We start from the raw sequence: 16464 nt of genomic DNA on the forward strand, positions 1-16464 counted from the left end.
TTGTTCTCTTACAGCTATTCAAACGTCGTGATCACAAAAGCACATAATTGATAGTGTTGGCAGACCAGATCTGCCGGTTCCACTCACTATCCCAATGCTTCTTCATAGCCTCATTCTGTCCACTAAAGGACAAAGGCCTCACCATGGAGCTGACAGAACAGCTTAGCTCTGTTATTTCCAGTGCTTGTTTCCTTAAAACTTTTTATTGCTCTAAACTGCATGGGTACAGACAAAAGGCTTTTGTAGACTGATGTCCAAAAAACTCATTTGACACCAAATTTATTTCACTAGTAACCCAGACAGTGCTGGTTTCTTACTATAAAAGCACAGAGAACATTATTTTTTCTTCCCATTCAAGACAATTTTGTCACCAATGCTTATGTCAACACACTATCAATGGACAATTTAACAGTGAAATGACTCATCATTTAAATAGTGTCTTTCCCAACTCATGTTATAAAAAAACTCCATTCTTAATAAACCACTACAATCTGACACATTATCAATGGATAACCTATAAATAACGCCCCCCCCCCCCCCCCAACCAGCAGGTTGTCTATCCAATTTGCAACGAAAAACCAATATGCAAACTTTTTTTGCTGGGGAAAATGCACACAAATGCTAACATTTAGCAACTGGTCCAATCTTGAATAGATTTAGACCATAAATTCTCCAGCTACAGACATGACTGAACTTTAAGTAAAAGGATTAGTAAACAGACCTAAATCTTTTTAAAGTTAGGTCAGCTGCTTTGTCCAAGCAAGTTTTACGAACTGTTCATCCTCCATAGAGACAGAAAACGACCCAATAGTCTCCTTACACATCTCAAATAAATCCTCAGATTACATGAGAATTTCACTTTATCACCTGACTCCACAGCATGACACCACACTTTAAAAACTTGTTATAAAATAGGGTTGACAAGCCTTAGCACACCATCCCTATCATGGGGAAACAGTTATGGACTGAAGAGTTGCCAAAAAAAAGCTGTCCCAAGCATTCGTCAGGCTATGGAGTTTTGTTGGACAACTTTTTAGGTAGCAAACTACTATCTGGTGCACCAGAAGAGCACTTGCTTTCCATTACTCCTTTGTGATTCAATGAGTCAGACCTTTCTGCATCACTAGCATTTACAACATCATAATTCCAGAGATGGATCTTTGGCAAAGATTTAAAAGACCACAAAAAGCATTTTTAATTTTAAAGAATTTTAATACAAACTTAATATAAACTATTTCAGTCCCTCTTAACATGTAAGACACTGACTCAAAATACTTTTATACCATTTTTCAAGTATTGCACAATATAGGTACAAAATTAATATTTACGATTACATTTTCTTCCATAATATATAGCAAAAATCTTTAAACCTTTAACAGAAAATACATTTTTTGAAAAAGCAAATATTCGTACATTTTAATTCCACCACTAAAGGAATATCCTGTACACAATTTTTAGAATAGCTGATGTCTTTAAGATGGATATTTTACAATTTCAGTAAAAAAAATACAACACGAAGCTGCTGCTGTCACAGATCACTGTAGTAAAAAGATATAAATGCAATACCATGTCGTAGAAACAATATATATATCCTCTGATATTTTACAAACTTTGTACTAAATTAAATTATACAATTAGAAAAGACCAATAAACCCACTTATTAGTGCCAATTTTTTATAAAAAGAAAAAAATCAGCCATGTCCTTGCTATATCTTAAATACTGTAAGAGGCCTTATCTGAGAGTATACTTTAAAATATACAGTCAGTATAAAATAACTTTGTGCTTGGTTGGCAAATGAAAAGTGATGCATGTTTTATTTTTGTAACCAAGCTTGAATGTATCTTTACTATAAGCTTAAAAAAAAAAAAAATCTCAAGGAGGTGAAAAAATCCTCCTTGGGCTCGAGCATTTTATCTTGTACTTTTAACTTTTACGATACTGTTTTTTCTTTTTTTAGTTAGCCATAACAGGCTGGAATTGCTGGTTAGAATACTGCATGTTATTTAAGCTAAAATTCAAGCCATCTACAAAAGACTTCTCGTTGAGGCCTCCGTAGGCCGCAAACACATCAAAGGCATTACTGTACTGAAGAGGACTGAGGTTAAGGGGGCTGTCACCTGGGAACATTCCATTGGTACTACTACCTTGACCCTGCATATTAGGAAAAATAAATTCCTTGGCATTAGGAGAAAGAGCAGAGGTTTTCTGCTGTTGCTGCTGTGGTGGTGGTGGTGGAGGCTGGGATGGCTGCTGTTGCTGCTGCGGCTGCTGCTGGCTACCCAGGCCAAGCCCATACAGAGAGTGCATTGAGGAAGAGATGGCTTTCTGCTTCAAGAGGTCATTCACATTCAAGCCAAGGTTGATAGGAGAAGTGCGTGCAACCTTGTTGCTGCGCCCACTATTCTTCATTTTGGTAGAGCCGAACTTGGTGGCAGCAAAAGTGGCAGTGGTAAAGGTTAAAGGCTGAGTGGACCGGGGCATGAAAGTAGGGCTTACAGCAGCAGAGTGACCAAAGGGAGGCGATGGAGAGCTGGATACTGATGAGGCTGGGTCACTTATGGGCATAAAAACCTGGGCCTCTGGGTTAAAGCTGTTTTTGATCTCTTTATCCAACTCACATCCATTTTCATTATTGTCATCCACATAAAGCACCTTCACTGGTCCCTTTTCACCAATTTGGTAGGAAACCTCAAATGGGTCGATCCACACACTAAGATCCTGCGGCAAATTGCCGCGAACATCGTCAATGTCCAAACCACTCTCTTTGGATGCTTGTTCAATCACTGGGTCCACTTTCTCCCCTATGTGTATACATCTAAACCCTGATCCTTTGTATGGCTTTTCAGGATACCAGTGCCCTTCATATTTCTTCTTAAGAAGTCTTTCAAGCTCTTCACCAAAAATGTTGACACGTCTCCTGGGAAGCTTATTGTACAAATATGAAATAATAAAATTTAGTGCTACTTGGATTTCAAGCTGCATAGCTGCTATGCCACAAAGTTAGATTTGTGTTTCAACTTCCCCACACACACCGAAAAAAAGTGTTCAGTTTGTGGCAGAAAAACAAATTTTCATTCAAAGTGCTGGTATTAGTAGATTATCCTTCACCTTGACAGGTCTTGTTCCTTAAAGAAAACAAAACAAAAGCAAACATGTACAAATAAGCTAAATGTAAGTCCCACAGCCTGTTTTTACCCCCAGAATTTGACTTTTGAAAGAGTCTAATGGACTAGACAGTCTGAAAAATATAATCAGCAAAAAAATAAAGAAATATACAATAGAAAATTGTTTATTAAAGTTCAAGATATCATGGGAAAACAGGACTTACAATTAAAACAATATTTTTAACCCTATAATTGTTTCTGAATATTCTAAAAATAAAAATATCTTCAGAATATGTAGTGTATTCCTTCTTTTTCTTCCCTCAATTCTCTCAATTCTCCCAAGAATGTTTACTGAAAACTATACTCAGCATTACCCATCACCTACCTCCATACACATATATGCCAGTTTTAGAAGTTGGCAATATTCCTATTCACCAATTTAGAAGCGAATTCTGTATTTGTTCATGTTGGATATACACTGTACTGTTTAAATCTCCTTTACTGTTAAACATTTAGAAATTTCAGAAGTAAGATTATTTTTAAAATTTCAAGGTACTATGTGCTAAATGAACTGCCATTCTAGTGAATGATTCACAGTTGAGGTCTTCCACATACTAAGGACACACAACTGAGCTTCTTTGTGCTTTTTCTTTTCAATATATATTTTTCTAAATCTGAAAATACCTCTTGGACAGCAAATATAACAAAAGCAACAATTCACTTCAAAACTATTTATTAATCTGTTTAATGGGCAGGGTTTCTGGGTTCTATTCTGATTTTCAAAACCACCTCCCTCCCTCACGATAAGAGAACAGCACAGCCGGAGTCCTGTACGATAAGGTCGACCTTTAAACGTTTGCTGGATCAGCACTGGGTGGGGATAAGAAAAGATCAAGGGCAAACAGAAGATATTTGCAAAGGAGATCTATTTGTACACCGAGGTTGATTTAAAAGGACATTTAAAAACCAAGCTGGTAATCATCCATCTGTTCCATTTTCCACATTCGTGGTGACAAAGGGAAGACTCCCTGGCTGCCCCCAAACTACAAACACTTTCCACGCCAAAAGCCTGAGCGCCGGCGCAGGCGGCTGATTAAGCCAAATTGCTTGAAGGTGCAGGCAAGCGAAATTCAGGCTCGGCGGAAGGTAGTTTTAAAGGAACGCCTGAAGACGGGAGCGTGAAGAATTACATAAACAGCCAGTTGGGTCTCATTAGATTTCTGCTCACAGCCCTCGGAACCCAAGCGCTACAGCAGCAGCGAGAGGAGGAGGGTGGGGAGGGGAAAGAGCGTACAAATCTCCTCGGAGGGGAGGGAGGGGGAGGAAGGCCGAGAGACGGGGAAAGGCAACCACTTGGGGCCGGGCACCGGGGCGCCGGCCGCCCCGGGTCAGCTGCTCCCCTCCCCCCGCCGTAACCGGACCCGCCGCTCCCCGCCCCCAGCCCCGAGGCTCCTGGGGCTCAGCCAGAGCCCCGGGAGCACCGGTTCCCCAGCACCATTTTCGGCCGCGGCGGCCACAGGCCCCGCGAACCCCAGCGTTCCCCTCGAGCTCGCCGCTCCTTCTGGGTGCCCCAAACCCCCGAGTCCCGTCAGCTCTCCTCGGGCCGCCCTTCCCCGGTCACCCGGCCCGGGCCGAGCCCGACGCGCCGGTCGGCCCCGCCTCCGGCTCCCGGGCGCGCCGGGGCCCTGGGAGCTGCCTCGGGCTGGACGTCTGGAGCCGCTCCCCTCCGCGCCGGGGCCGCGACGCCGCGGTCCCCGAGGGCCCGGTGCTCGACGCCGCTGCAGCCCCTCCTCCTCCGGACCCCGCCCGCCGCCCCTGGATACTTACGGGCTGCTTCCACCACAGACCTGGCCGCTGGGCGGGGGAGAAGGGGCGGCAGGGCGGGGGCACGGGAGGCTCGGCAGCGGCGAGCTGGCTGAGTGCACGACGACGTGGCCGGGCGGAAAGCGCGGAGGACAGGGGCCTTGGTGCTGGCCTCGGGAGGTCGGCCCTCTGACTCGGGGTGGCGGGGACGGGGTCAAGCGAGCGCGCTCACTTATCCACACAGCCCGGTGCCCGGCCCAGCGTCCCCGTAGTGCACTCACTCCGCGCCGGGCCAGAGCTTCACTCCTTCTGCCGCGGCCCGCGCCCCACCTCTCCTTTTATACCCTTTTCCCCGCCCCCATCCCCTCCCCTAGGGGTGCGCGCGCGCCCATTGGCGTCACACAGCTCGGGGAGGTGTAAACCAATCCCCGCCCTCCCACCCACTCGCCGGGCACTCGCCGGCTGGCTCCGCCCCTGCCCGGCCCCCCGAAGCCATTGGCCGTGTCCCTCCTGCCCTGATTCTGACGGCAGCGGAGGGCCGGGATGGGCAAGGCCACACCTCTTAGGCTCCAGGGTGGCCAATGAGCCGGCGATCTGGAGCCTCTGTGGGCGGGATTAAGAAAAAGTTTGGAAAGAGATTGGGGGAGAGACGTGGCAGTAAGGGTGACAGGTGGGGTGGGGCGGCTGACGCTCGGATTAGACCGAGAGCGCCGGGGAGAAGGGGGAGGGGAGCGAAGCAGGTGGCGAAGCCGCGGGGGAGAACGGCGAGAAGAGTCCAAGGCCCGAGAGAGAGGGGGACGTTTACAGAAAGTGACCCTACCCGAGTGTGGCTGTGGCCGAGGAAAATCCCACTCGTGGACGCTACCAAGTCGGCCTCCGGTGCACCCAGGAGAGCCTAGAGAAAGGGCGACGGGGACTCGTGCACCCGATTAATTGAATATTAATCACCTCAGGGGCCCAAGCCAACTGCCATCCAGAGAGTGACAACTACAGAACCCAAAGCTGCCGTGTCAGGCTGGGGGTGGGGAAGGGAGACCACAAGGCCACACCTCCCGCCCAGGTGACAGTTTAACTGCCTCCACATTCTAAATCAGACCTCCCGGTGCGACCCAGCAGCAGCTTGGACGTAGGGGTGGTGTGAGACTGTAAGAAGAATCGCATTTCATTCCAAATGTCCCAACCAGGCCTCTGTGCCACACTGCAAATGTATCTAAGTATATATATGTGTATGTGTGTATGTGTTTATGTGTGTGTGTGCCAAGTGCCTACTTGAACATATAATGAACACGGTGCCTTCCTGTAAAGTGCGTTTAAGATCATCTTCGGTTGAAATATGCCTGAGTGGGGAGAGAAGAGACTCAAGGGGGTAGGGTGAGCGCCCATTTTCACAACCTGCAGCAGAGAAATACACGAAGTTGACGTTGGGAGTGGAACCTAGAGTCCCTCCTGGCTAAAAATATTACAGGTAGCAACGGCGCCTGATTGGCCACGCGTCTCCCTTAGCAACCAGACGATTGGCTGTCTGGTATCCTGGAGACCGACGTCAAACTCGCACTGGGAAAAGGGGGGGGGGGAGAAAGTCCAGGGGGCAGGGAAGAGTGGGAGGAGGGGAAGCGGAGCAATGAATGAAACGCCCAGAGCCTCGCCATCCCGGCTCCCCGCTCCCCTCTCCTCTGCGCGCGAGGCGAGATGCCAGGGAAAAAACACCAGTTGCGGCGCCGCCTTCCCCTCAAAAGTGCGGGGCGTTCATTCTCGACCTGCTTCAGGGAGTTACAAGTGAAGCTCCCCGAGGAGTGGGGTGTCGGCGGAGCCGGCTGCGTGGACCAGCTCGGGCACAAACCCGCTTTGCGCGTTAGGCCTAGAGGCTTTGCGTCTTATGGACGCAAAAGCTGGATTGTAGCCTTTTTCTCCGCCCTGCCTCTCGTGCGCGTCTGCCACCTCTCCTTCCCTTTTAGAAGGAGCCGAATTGGAAAAGGGTATTAAGTCCCGATGCGTGGGAGCGGGGGAGGGGAGCCGGGCGAGTGGAAGGGGGGGAGGGGGGAGCGGTCAGGTGACCGATTTCATGTTTATTGTACAGATTCCTAAAACTCAGGCAGCGTTCAGGAAGGACGGAGAAGTTTTCACTCGGTGGCTCTAAATTCGGATTTTTATTTTTTTAGTGTTTGGGTATTTTTAGTTGTCAACAAGGAAGAGTGGGATTTGATTGTGAAAGTATGGGAAGCATTTTAAATTAAAACACCCCTTCCTTTGCATCAAAGAATTTTATAATAATTATTTGTTCAGTGTTTTCTTATTTTGCTCACTTATATTCCCTGGTTGTTTTCTATAATGAACGTTAATTCCATTTGGTATTTTAAAAGTTTTGTGTGTTTTTTAAATTTTATAATTAGCTGAGCACAGAAATTGTGAGAAACTAGGTAGGATATTTTGGGAATAGCTTACCAAGAGAAACACTTGATTTTTCCTGTGCTCCGGAGCATAATTTCTCTTGCCATTAAGCAAGTATTACTGTACCAAACATCCAGAATTCCAGGGCCATGTGTTGGGCCATGTGTCTTGCATTGTAATTTGGAAAATATATCACTATAATTAGAGGAGCATATTAGGCTCAGCCGAGATTAAAATGTCTAACTAAAGATAGATGAATTGTAATTTTGTCAAGCTTATCTATACTTTTCAAGAATTCTCTAAAGAGAAGATGCAAATTCACTTTTCTGAATGCCCCCTGGGACCTATAATCAATCCCAGGTTTAAAATTTGAGAGCAGCCATCTGAGAGATACTGATTAAATATGAATGACAGTAAATAGAATTTTTAAATCAGAAATTTAAATGTCAAAAATTTATGAGTAATTGCTGCTCAGCTCCAGGATATGAGAGGGTTTCAAACCAAATATAAACACACACACACTTTGAGACTCCATGGCACACTGGAGAAAGTACCCAAGAGCAGGTATTGGGACATCTGAATTTCACCTGTTTCTGTCACTTTCAGTTCTCTCATCTATAATAAGGATTGGATTAAATAATCTCTTTCAATTACAAAAGTCCACATTTAAAGCTCAATGACCCTAGAGTAAATAATGTAGTTCTTTTTTAAATATAGATTGCAAATAAAAGGGAAACCAGATGCATAGCTTTCCAACATTACCAGTCCCAAGGTATAAAATTCTCTTTGTCCAAATTTTGCACTTTTAAGGACCCCTCATATGGCTTATTACTATTTAACATTTACTTTGGAATTGTGTAGGACTGCTAAAGAGTTATTTAGATTCATGGAGAAAAAGAAAGAATTTTACATTAGCCCCCAGGTGGTATCACAATCAACAGATATTTCTCTCTCTGGGCAAGTGATAGTCACTGGAAATCACAGCCCGTGTCTTTCACCTCCTTGCATTCCACACAATTCCTAGAGCAGTGCCTTACACTAAAGGTAACAATTGTTTGGTAAAGGAAGAAACTCCAATATCATTGGAAATTATAGTTCCTGAAAGTGCCCTGAATTATTACCTCCATCAAACATATAAACGCACACCCCACCTTGATTTCTGAGAGAGATGTCCTAAACTTTCTAATTCTCATTCTGTTTCCTTATAAACCGAGACGGGATTATAGGAGAATCACCATCACATGTGTATTTACTTATTTCATTTCTAGGGAATCAACCTTTATTTGAAAATTAGGCAATATCCAAATGTAATGCTGTTCTTATCACTCTTATTTATTTCTGTTAGGTAGTCATGCAGCATAAACCACAGCATGTACATTTTAAACATTGTTTAATAAGGAACACCTGCAAACTAATCGCTGAGTTATTAAACTCCAAGTAAACCAATTCTTTCCTAAACATTTCTGAAAGGAAAGCACACACTTATGACAGAGTGAACCTCAGTGTGGTTTCCTGTGGCTTCTCATATGGGTTAGGAGAGGAGGGCCACACATTCTCCAAAAGAAACAGGAACACAGGCTTTGCAACGAAAAGATAACCAGGTAAAACCCATTTCTCTTTGGAACGGGCACTTCCACAGAAGGAACTTGCTCTGATAGAACGTCCCCTTGTAACTTGCTCAATCCCTATTCTCCTGATGAAGGAGAATCGAATCAAACCTTGAAATTTCTTTTCTTTAGCCAAGGATACAGATTTTGATCTCAGCTGGGGATTGCAGTGATTCAGTGTTCACAACATTCTAAGTCCAAAGGACGTTAAAGGCTCTGTGAGCGAATGCGATTAGAGCACTTGAAACATATGAATTGTAGATTTAATCTATTGTATACTGTTTTAAGGAGAATGGAAAGGGCTCTGTTGTAATGATACATAAATTTAAAGCATAGATTGCAGCTGTTATTATGCATCACTTCTTACTAAAATAGGCTTACAGTATACATAAAAAACTTTATAACATTTCTGAAATACATATGTATTATATATATAATATACATATAAATCTGGAGAAATATATAGAATACATATAGATGTAGGCATATAGAGATATAGGTATATAGATATAAAAATATAGACATATGCTAATTGTAGCCAACACTGTTGCTAGCTCACCTATTTCCCATGCCCTGCCTCATCCCCTCCCCCTTGTCTTCATGGCTGAAGATCCTATAGGAGCTAAAGACATATTTCCTCAGCTTTCATTGCAGCAGAGGGGGCATTGTGACACTGTTCCGCCAATGAGACATAAACAAAAGCCAGTTCAGATGTTTCTGAGCAAGCTTTGCTTTTCTTATCAAAGGAGTTTGTTCCAGGTACTATAAGCTGCATAACAAACTATTCAAAATTTGGTGGCATAAAACACCCATTTTATTATGTTCTCAGATCCTGTAGGTCAGGAATTCAGACAGGGCACAGGGGGATGGATGGCTTATCTCTGCTCCACAATGTCTGGAGCTTCAGCTGGGAAGATTCAAGCACTCAATCCTCTGAAGCAGATTTGTCTTGTAGAACTTTCTCCAACGACGAAAACATGCTATCTCTGTGCTGCCCAATATGGTAGCCGTTAGCCATGTGTGGCTATTGAGCACTTGACATGTGGCCAGTGAGACTAAGGAACCCAAGTGTATATTTTATTGTTTTAATTAAGTGTAAATTTAAATAACTACACGTGACCAGCGGCTCCTGAATTGGGGAGCAGGGACAGGAAGCTTCTTCACTTACATGTCTAGCAGCGGGGCTAGGATGAAACAGAGTCTAGGCTCAGTTGGCACTGCCAACTGGAGCATCTACACGTGGCCTCTGAACTCTCCCTGTGGCTTGGGCTTCTGAAAGCCTGGCAGCTGGTTCTGAGAGGAAACATCCCAAGAGGGAATTTCTGGAGAGTGAACATTCTAAGAGAGCCATGTGGAAGCTGCCTGGCCCTGCAGTCCACTTAGCATCACATCGTTCCTATTGTCACTTGACATTAAGCATTATCATAATCGTCATTTTTAATGACTGCATTCTATGATTTAGAATAATTTATTTAATCATTGCTCAGAATGTAGGTTGTTGAGAATTTTTCTGTATTAAAAGTAATATTTAACAAATATTTTTTATATATAACTTGAACTGCATCTTTGATTATTTCCTTGGGATAGTTCTGGAAGTGAAATTACCCAGTTAAAAGGAAGGGTGTGTTTTTTTTCCTTTTTTTTCTTTAAGGCTCTTAATACATAATGATGATCCACTTTCCAGAAAGATTGTACTATCTTTCACTCCCAGTGGATAATCCTGTCTGTCTCACTACATCCTAGCCAGCATTGTCCACTAGGATTTCTTTTTCTAGTCTTGGCTAATTTGATACGTAATATGGCATCTCTTTATTGTTTAAATTTGCATTTCTTTGATTATATGTAGGATGAACATGTTCCCACATATTTATCAGCTCCTTCTATTATTCTTTCAGTGAATTTTTAAAAAAAATATATCTTTATTGATTTCAGAGAGAGGAAGGGAGGAGAGGGAGACAGAAACATCAATGATGAGAGAGTCATTGATCGGATGCCTCCTGCACGCCCCCGACTGGGGATCGAGCCTGAAACCTGGGCATGTGCCCTGACCGGGAATCGAACCTCGATCTCCTGGATCACTAGGTCGATGCTCAACCTCTGAGCCACGCCCAGCCGGGCTCAATGAATTTTCTATCCACACCTTTTCTCCACATTCTTACTAGAGGTCTTTATTTTTTCCTCCTCAATCCATGTGAGCATCTCACAGATTTGTGGATTGTGTGCCAAATATGTGGCTGAACGTGATTCTAATCTAAACTTTCACTCTAGAACGTGCCCAACTGTTTTAAACACATGACTTGGATACCTAGTTCCTTGATTTCCTATCTATTCCTTATCAACAAATGCTTTCTGGTAGCCACTGGTCACATGTGCTTATTAAAATTTACATTTAATTAAAACTCAGTAAGATACAAATAGGCAAAACAAAATAGTTCTCACGATCTTTACTGAGCCTTTCTCCTTGGCCTTTCTGCCACATCCTGCACTGTTGGCTGGTAACTACTAGAAACATTCCCTTTTGACTTTGGACATTCTCATGTTGACATAGGATGTGCCCAACGTAACTCCCACGATCTTAGCTGTAGTTGGGCCTAGAAACTTGATATTAGAGGATTTGCATTTGAGTCCTGCTGGGTTTGGCTGCACTAAGTCTCAGCCCTCATGTCATATATAGAAACACTAATTACCCTCTGAGTTGTGTGTGACTCAAATGAGAGGATGCCTGTGAAATGCTTTGTGAACTGTAAAACCTACATAGATGTTGATGTTTTCTTCATTCCTAGCCTCTCCTTCCCCTCTCTCCTCTCCTTGCCTTTCCTCTCCCCTCTTCCTACCTCTCCTTTGCTCCTTAAAGCTGATGGAAATTTCCTTTAACTCAAGTAAGAAAATAAGTGAAATTGCTTTTAAACCATAAACAAGTATTATTAACACTCTCTTCTCTCATATTCAGTGTCCCCAACTCCGTCATTCTCACCTTCAAAATGTGTCTCAGAATCTCATGCCTCAGTGTTTTAGATTGTTACTTAATTCTTAGGTTATCTAATTTTCCATGTGTTTATGTCCTGTCTCCTATCTGGGATTGATTCCAAGCTTTTTTAGGCCAAGGATCATGTTATACACTTTTTCTATCGATGCACGTGAGCTCTATAGTGCACTGCAATCAATATCGACTGATTAATGGCTTTGCTCTGTAGTTGCCTAATCCAATGAAAGAACAGAGAAATTTGAGAAAGGGTGAGTGGTTCAGAGTGGCTGGTGTATAGGCTCAGAAAGCGAGACTCCAGAGAGGAGGCTGGGTAGGTAGAAGCCAGATTACTGAGGGCCTTGGGTTAGGAAGTTGGGAATTTATTGAGGAAGTTTTCAGTAGGGAAATGAAATGAATTGTAATTCTTTTTGGAACATATTTTATTTAGCTCTGAATCCCAGAGCCTAGCACCATGCCTACTATTCAGGAATTGCCCTGTCAGTGTGTATTCAATTGCACTTATCGCTCAACAGAGTATTCTTCAATCCTGTGGCTATTCTGAAGACGAAATACTTTGTTTTTAAGGGTGGAAATAGACCCTGCCAGTAGACCACTATTTCTTTCTTTTTTTTTAATCTTCACCTGAGGATATGTTTTTATTGATTTTAGAGAGAGAGGAAGGGAGAGGAAGAGAGAGAGAAACATTGATGTGAGAGAGAAACACCGATCAGTTGCCTCCTTTACACACCTGGACTGGGGACGGATCCCACAACCTGGGTATGTGTCCTGACTGGGAATTGAACCCATTACCTTTTAGCGTATGGAATGACGCTCCAACCCACTGAGCCACACCAGCCAGGGCTAGACCACTATTTCTAGCCACCTTGGAACAAAAGAAAATGAAATAATTCTATGAAGGGTATAAGCCAGAAGCTTTGGTTTTTGGAAAACTTAAACACTTTCTGTGGAAAATTTTACTGGGGGTCCAGGAAGATTGGTTTCTTCTACTTCTATCTTTCCTGTCTGTGCTGGGTATTTGTTGTTACTTTAGACAATATCCACTCCCCTTTCCTCCAACAACAGTCCTGACTTTTGTTTGAGGACCCATCTCTCTCTCCCAGTCTCTGTCCATTGCTTCCTTTGGGACCTGGTATCTAGGCTGAAGACAACCAAAACATGGCATTCTCCTGGCCACCGCGATGAGTTCAGAGGTGGACACTGACCTGATTAGGCCTGTCAGAGCCAGCAAGTCTCAATTCTGGGACTTCTGTCTGTGGTGATGGGGATTAGGACTCTTTCCTGTGAAATACGAACCTAGAAGCGTCCACTGTTGAGGTTCCTGGGGCCATCTCAGCACCATGGGGAGAGAGCTTGTTGAAGGCAGCTAAGCCAGGCAAACTCCTGGGGATAAACAAGCCCTGGAAACAGCCTTTGAGACCGTGCATCACCTCTACCTGGACTTTTTAGCTACAGGAAGTCCAGGCTTGGGTTCCCAAAAGAGCAGAGCCTGAGCAAGGGGCTTTGTGCTACCACTATAACAGGGAGTGAAATCCCAGGAATCAGGAGCCAGGGGGCCTGCAGGAGGCAGCCGATCAATGACTCTCTCATCACCGATGTTTCTGTCTCTCTTCCTCTCCCTTCTCTTTGAAATCAATAAAGATATATTTTTTAAAAAGAATGGAGAGGACAACCAGAAGGAAATAATTAAATTGTAGAAAAAATTTATACATTAATTAGGTAAAAAGTAAAGCTTTGGATAATAGGCTTGATGTAATAGATAGCTGTGTTCTTGTAGGACTTTCCAAGGTTAGACATTCTTTTCAAATGTCCATGGAATAGTTTAAAATTGCGTGTGTAATGTATCACAATGAAAATTTACATAAATTTCCCAAAATAGAGATTTTATGACTCAGACCGTCCACAGAAGAGTAACATTAGAAATTAACAACAAATATAGCAAACAAATCTATTCATTTGCAATTTTAAAGTACTTTTTAAAATAGCGCTTACATTAAAAAGGAAAGCAAAACTGAAATGTTACGTAATTTATAGTTAGAGAATCAAAACTGAAACAAATGATTAATTTCAAGTAATGATAACGTAGACACTATACACCAAATCCTTATAGAATGAAGACAAAGTGATAATTGGAGAAATATTCATTACCTTAAACACATTTATTAGAAAATTAGAAAAACTGAAACTAAGTTATCTAAGTATTCAACTCGGGATGCTAGAAAAAGAGAAGCAAAAAAGACCTAAGTAAAGCAGAATGTATGAATTAGTAAAGATAAAACTGAAATGGATGCTATGACAGACATCGGATGTCTAAAATCGAAAGCTGATGATTGACCAACAAAATAGAAAAATTTTTAGAAGTCTAAGGAAAAAGGACTCAAGTTGGTGATTTTAGAAATAAGAGTACATGATTAGAGGAATAGGTTGTTAACAGAATACTATGTACAACTGGATTAAATCTAGATTAAATTTACAATCCTCAGGAAAAGTTGAAATTATCTCAATTGACTTAAGAAATTGTATCAAACCACCCTGGCCGGTGTGGTTCAGTGGTTGAGCATCTCCTAGGATCCAGGAGACCGGGGTTCGATTCCCGGTCAGGGCACATGCCCGGGTTGCAGGCTCAATCAATGACTCTCTCATCATTGATGTTTCTATCTCTCTCTCCCTCTCCCTTCCTCTCTCTGAGATCAATAAAGATATATATACATATATATTTTAAAATGTGGTATGTAGGAATAACTAAATGGGTAAGGAAACAGAACAGAAAGTTCTGAAGTATATCCTGAATAGATAGAAACTTAGTTTATAAAAATAATGGCAATTACAATTTGTGGGAGGAAATGGTATTGGGACAACTGGCTATCAATTTTAGGGGAAAGAAGTTATATCACAATATACACAAAAATTCCAGGTGCCTTAAAAATCAAAGTATTTTTAAAGTGTATAAATCAATGAGATAAATACAAAAAAATTGTTTTAAATCTTGAGTTGGACAAGTCTTTCTAGGAAAGGCCCCAATCCTAAAAGTCAGACAGACTACAGATAACATATTTATCTGTTAAAAAACATCTGTCAAAACAGATGGACAGATAAACATTTCTTTGGTATAACTAAAGAAACCACAAAAACAACATTAAAAGACACATGGCCAACTAAGAGAAATTGTTTGAATAGAAGATTAATATTCATAATATTATAAAGAACTTCCACAAATCAACAACTGAGAGCTATCTAAACCCAATGAAAATTAACCAATAAGGGATCAACTTAGTGAAGAAAAAAAAATACAACTTAGTAATAAACATGTATTACTAATAACACGGGGAACAAAAGTAAAAACGAGATATTTAATATTTGGGGCTTACTTTGTTTACATAGTCTTTGTTAACACTGATTTGCTAGAACTTACTAAAAATTGTTCACTGTTAGTGTTGGCAAAAGAGTGGGAGAAGCAGCTCTCTAGCAGAAATTCAAATTGGTTAAGTATGGGTGGGAGTGAAAATCAATGCCATTTTGTAGTGAGAACAAAAGTGCCCACATGTGTGCAGGAAGATCTATCTTTAAAGTAAAGATATTTTAAAGATATTTGCAGTTTAGAATTGCAGAGGAAATGGGAGCAACTTAAATGGCCATCAATAAAGGAGAGCTGAATAATTCTGATACATCTGTCTTGTGCTTGGAAGCTGTCGAGGGGATGGATTCTTGCTGATGGGAGAAGATAATCTGTACCGGGCTTTGTTCTCCACGCTTTACATCGATTTGATCCTCACAGAAACCCTCTGAGGAAGATACCATAACTTGAGCTATTATTACACAGACGAGGGAACTGAGGCGCAGTCGCTGAGTCATTCATCTCAGATCACCCAGCGGGTAAGTGGCAGAGCTGGGGTTTGAACTCCAGGAGTCTGCCTCCCTAGCCTGTGGCTTGACCAAGACCCTAAATCATGCTTTCATGTGACTATGATACACTGAGAAGGTAAGCAAACCACAGAAAAATAGTGAATAACCTCGTCTTTATTAAAAGTGGAAAACATGTTTTGATGCATGGGAAAGCGATTACATTTGGTGAGGGGTAGATTTGGAGGGGGGTGAAGGGGCATTTCACCTTGACTCCATTCTTTAAATATTGCTTGATATTTTTCACAGCGAGAAGTTACTTTTGCAATTAAAAATAATATATTGAATATATTTTAATATTTACTATATAACATATGTGATTTATATATTTAAATTATCTTTATATTTGGGGTTTCTTTGTTTACATAATGTTTGTTTCCAGAAGCTTCCTTTAGTTCAAACTATTATCTTGAAATGATGAGAACAGAATGCTCAAGCCCCACCTATTTTGCCTACATTCCAAAAGCATTAAATGGTCACTTTGGAAAAGGTCTGATTTTTGTATATTTTGAAATACCTATTTGTTACAGGAACTGGGTAAATGGTCTGGATAAATGGCTAGAATTCGACACCTAACAGACTCCCTAATAGAGAGAGTTTGCCCTTTGGTTTCTAGCATCTGGATTTCCCATTCACAAACTCTTTGTAAGATGCTATGCTGGTCGTGGAAAGGGGGGG

The 16464-nt window shown here is 42.2% G+C and overlaps 1 protein-coding gene across 1 annotated transcript; it reads right to left on the bottom strand.

Annotated features, from left to right (window-relative positions):
- Positions 1 to 1191: 1191 nt before the first annotated feature.
- On the bottom strand, positions 1192 to 5213 carry TOB1 (transducer of ERBB2, 1). The gene is made up of 2 exons (XM_016203379.2): positions 4933 to 5213; positions 1192 to 3126 (listed from the first exon to the last, which is right to left on the bottom strand). Exon 2 carries the CDS (start codon positions 2981 to 2983, stop codon positions 1955 to 1957), a length of 1029 nt encoding a protein of 342 aa, XP_016058865.1. The 5' UTR covers positions 2984 to 3126; positions 4933 to 5213; the 3' UTR covers positions 1192 to 1954.
- Between the last annotated feature and the right edge of the window lie 11251 nt (positions 5214 to 16464).

This window comes from Miniopterus natalensis, chromosome 17, assembly GCF_054644295.1.
Source record: "Miniopterus natalensis isolate mMinNat1 chromosome 17, mMinNat1.hap1, whole genome shotgun sequence".
Lineage (NCBI taxonomy): Eukaryota > Metazoa > Chordata > Mammalia > Chiroptera > Miniopteridae > Miniopterus > Miniopterus natalensis.

Bases quoted from the DNA above. Each gene is read 5' to 3' on its own strand.
- TOB1 (XM_016203379.2), bottom strand. From the start codon at position 2,983: ATGCAGCTTGAAATCCAAGTAGCACTAAATTTTATTATTTCATATTTG.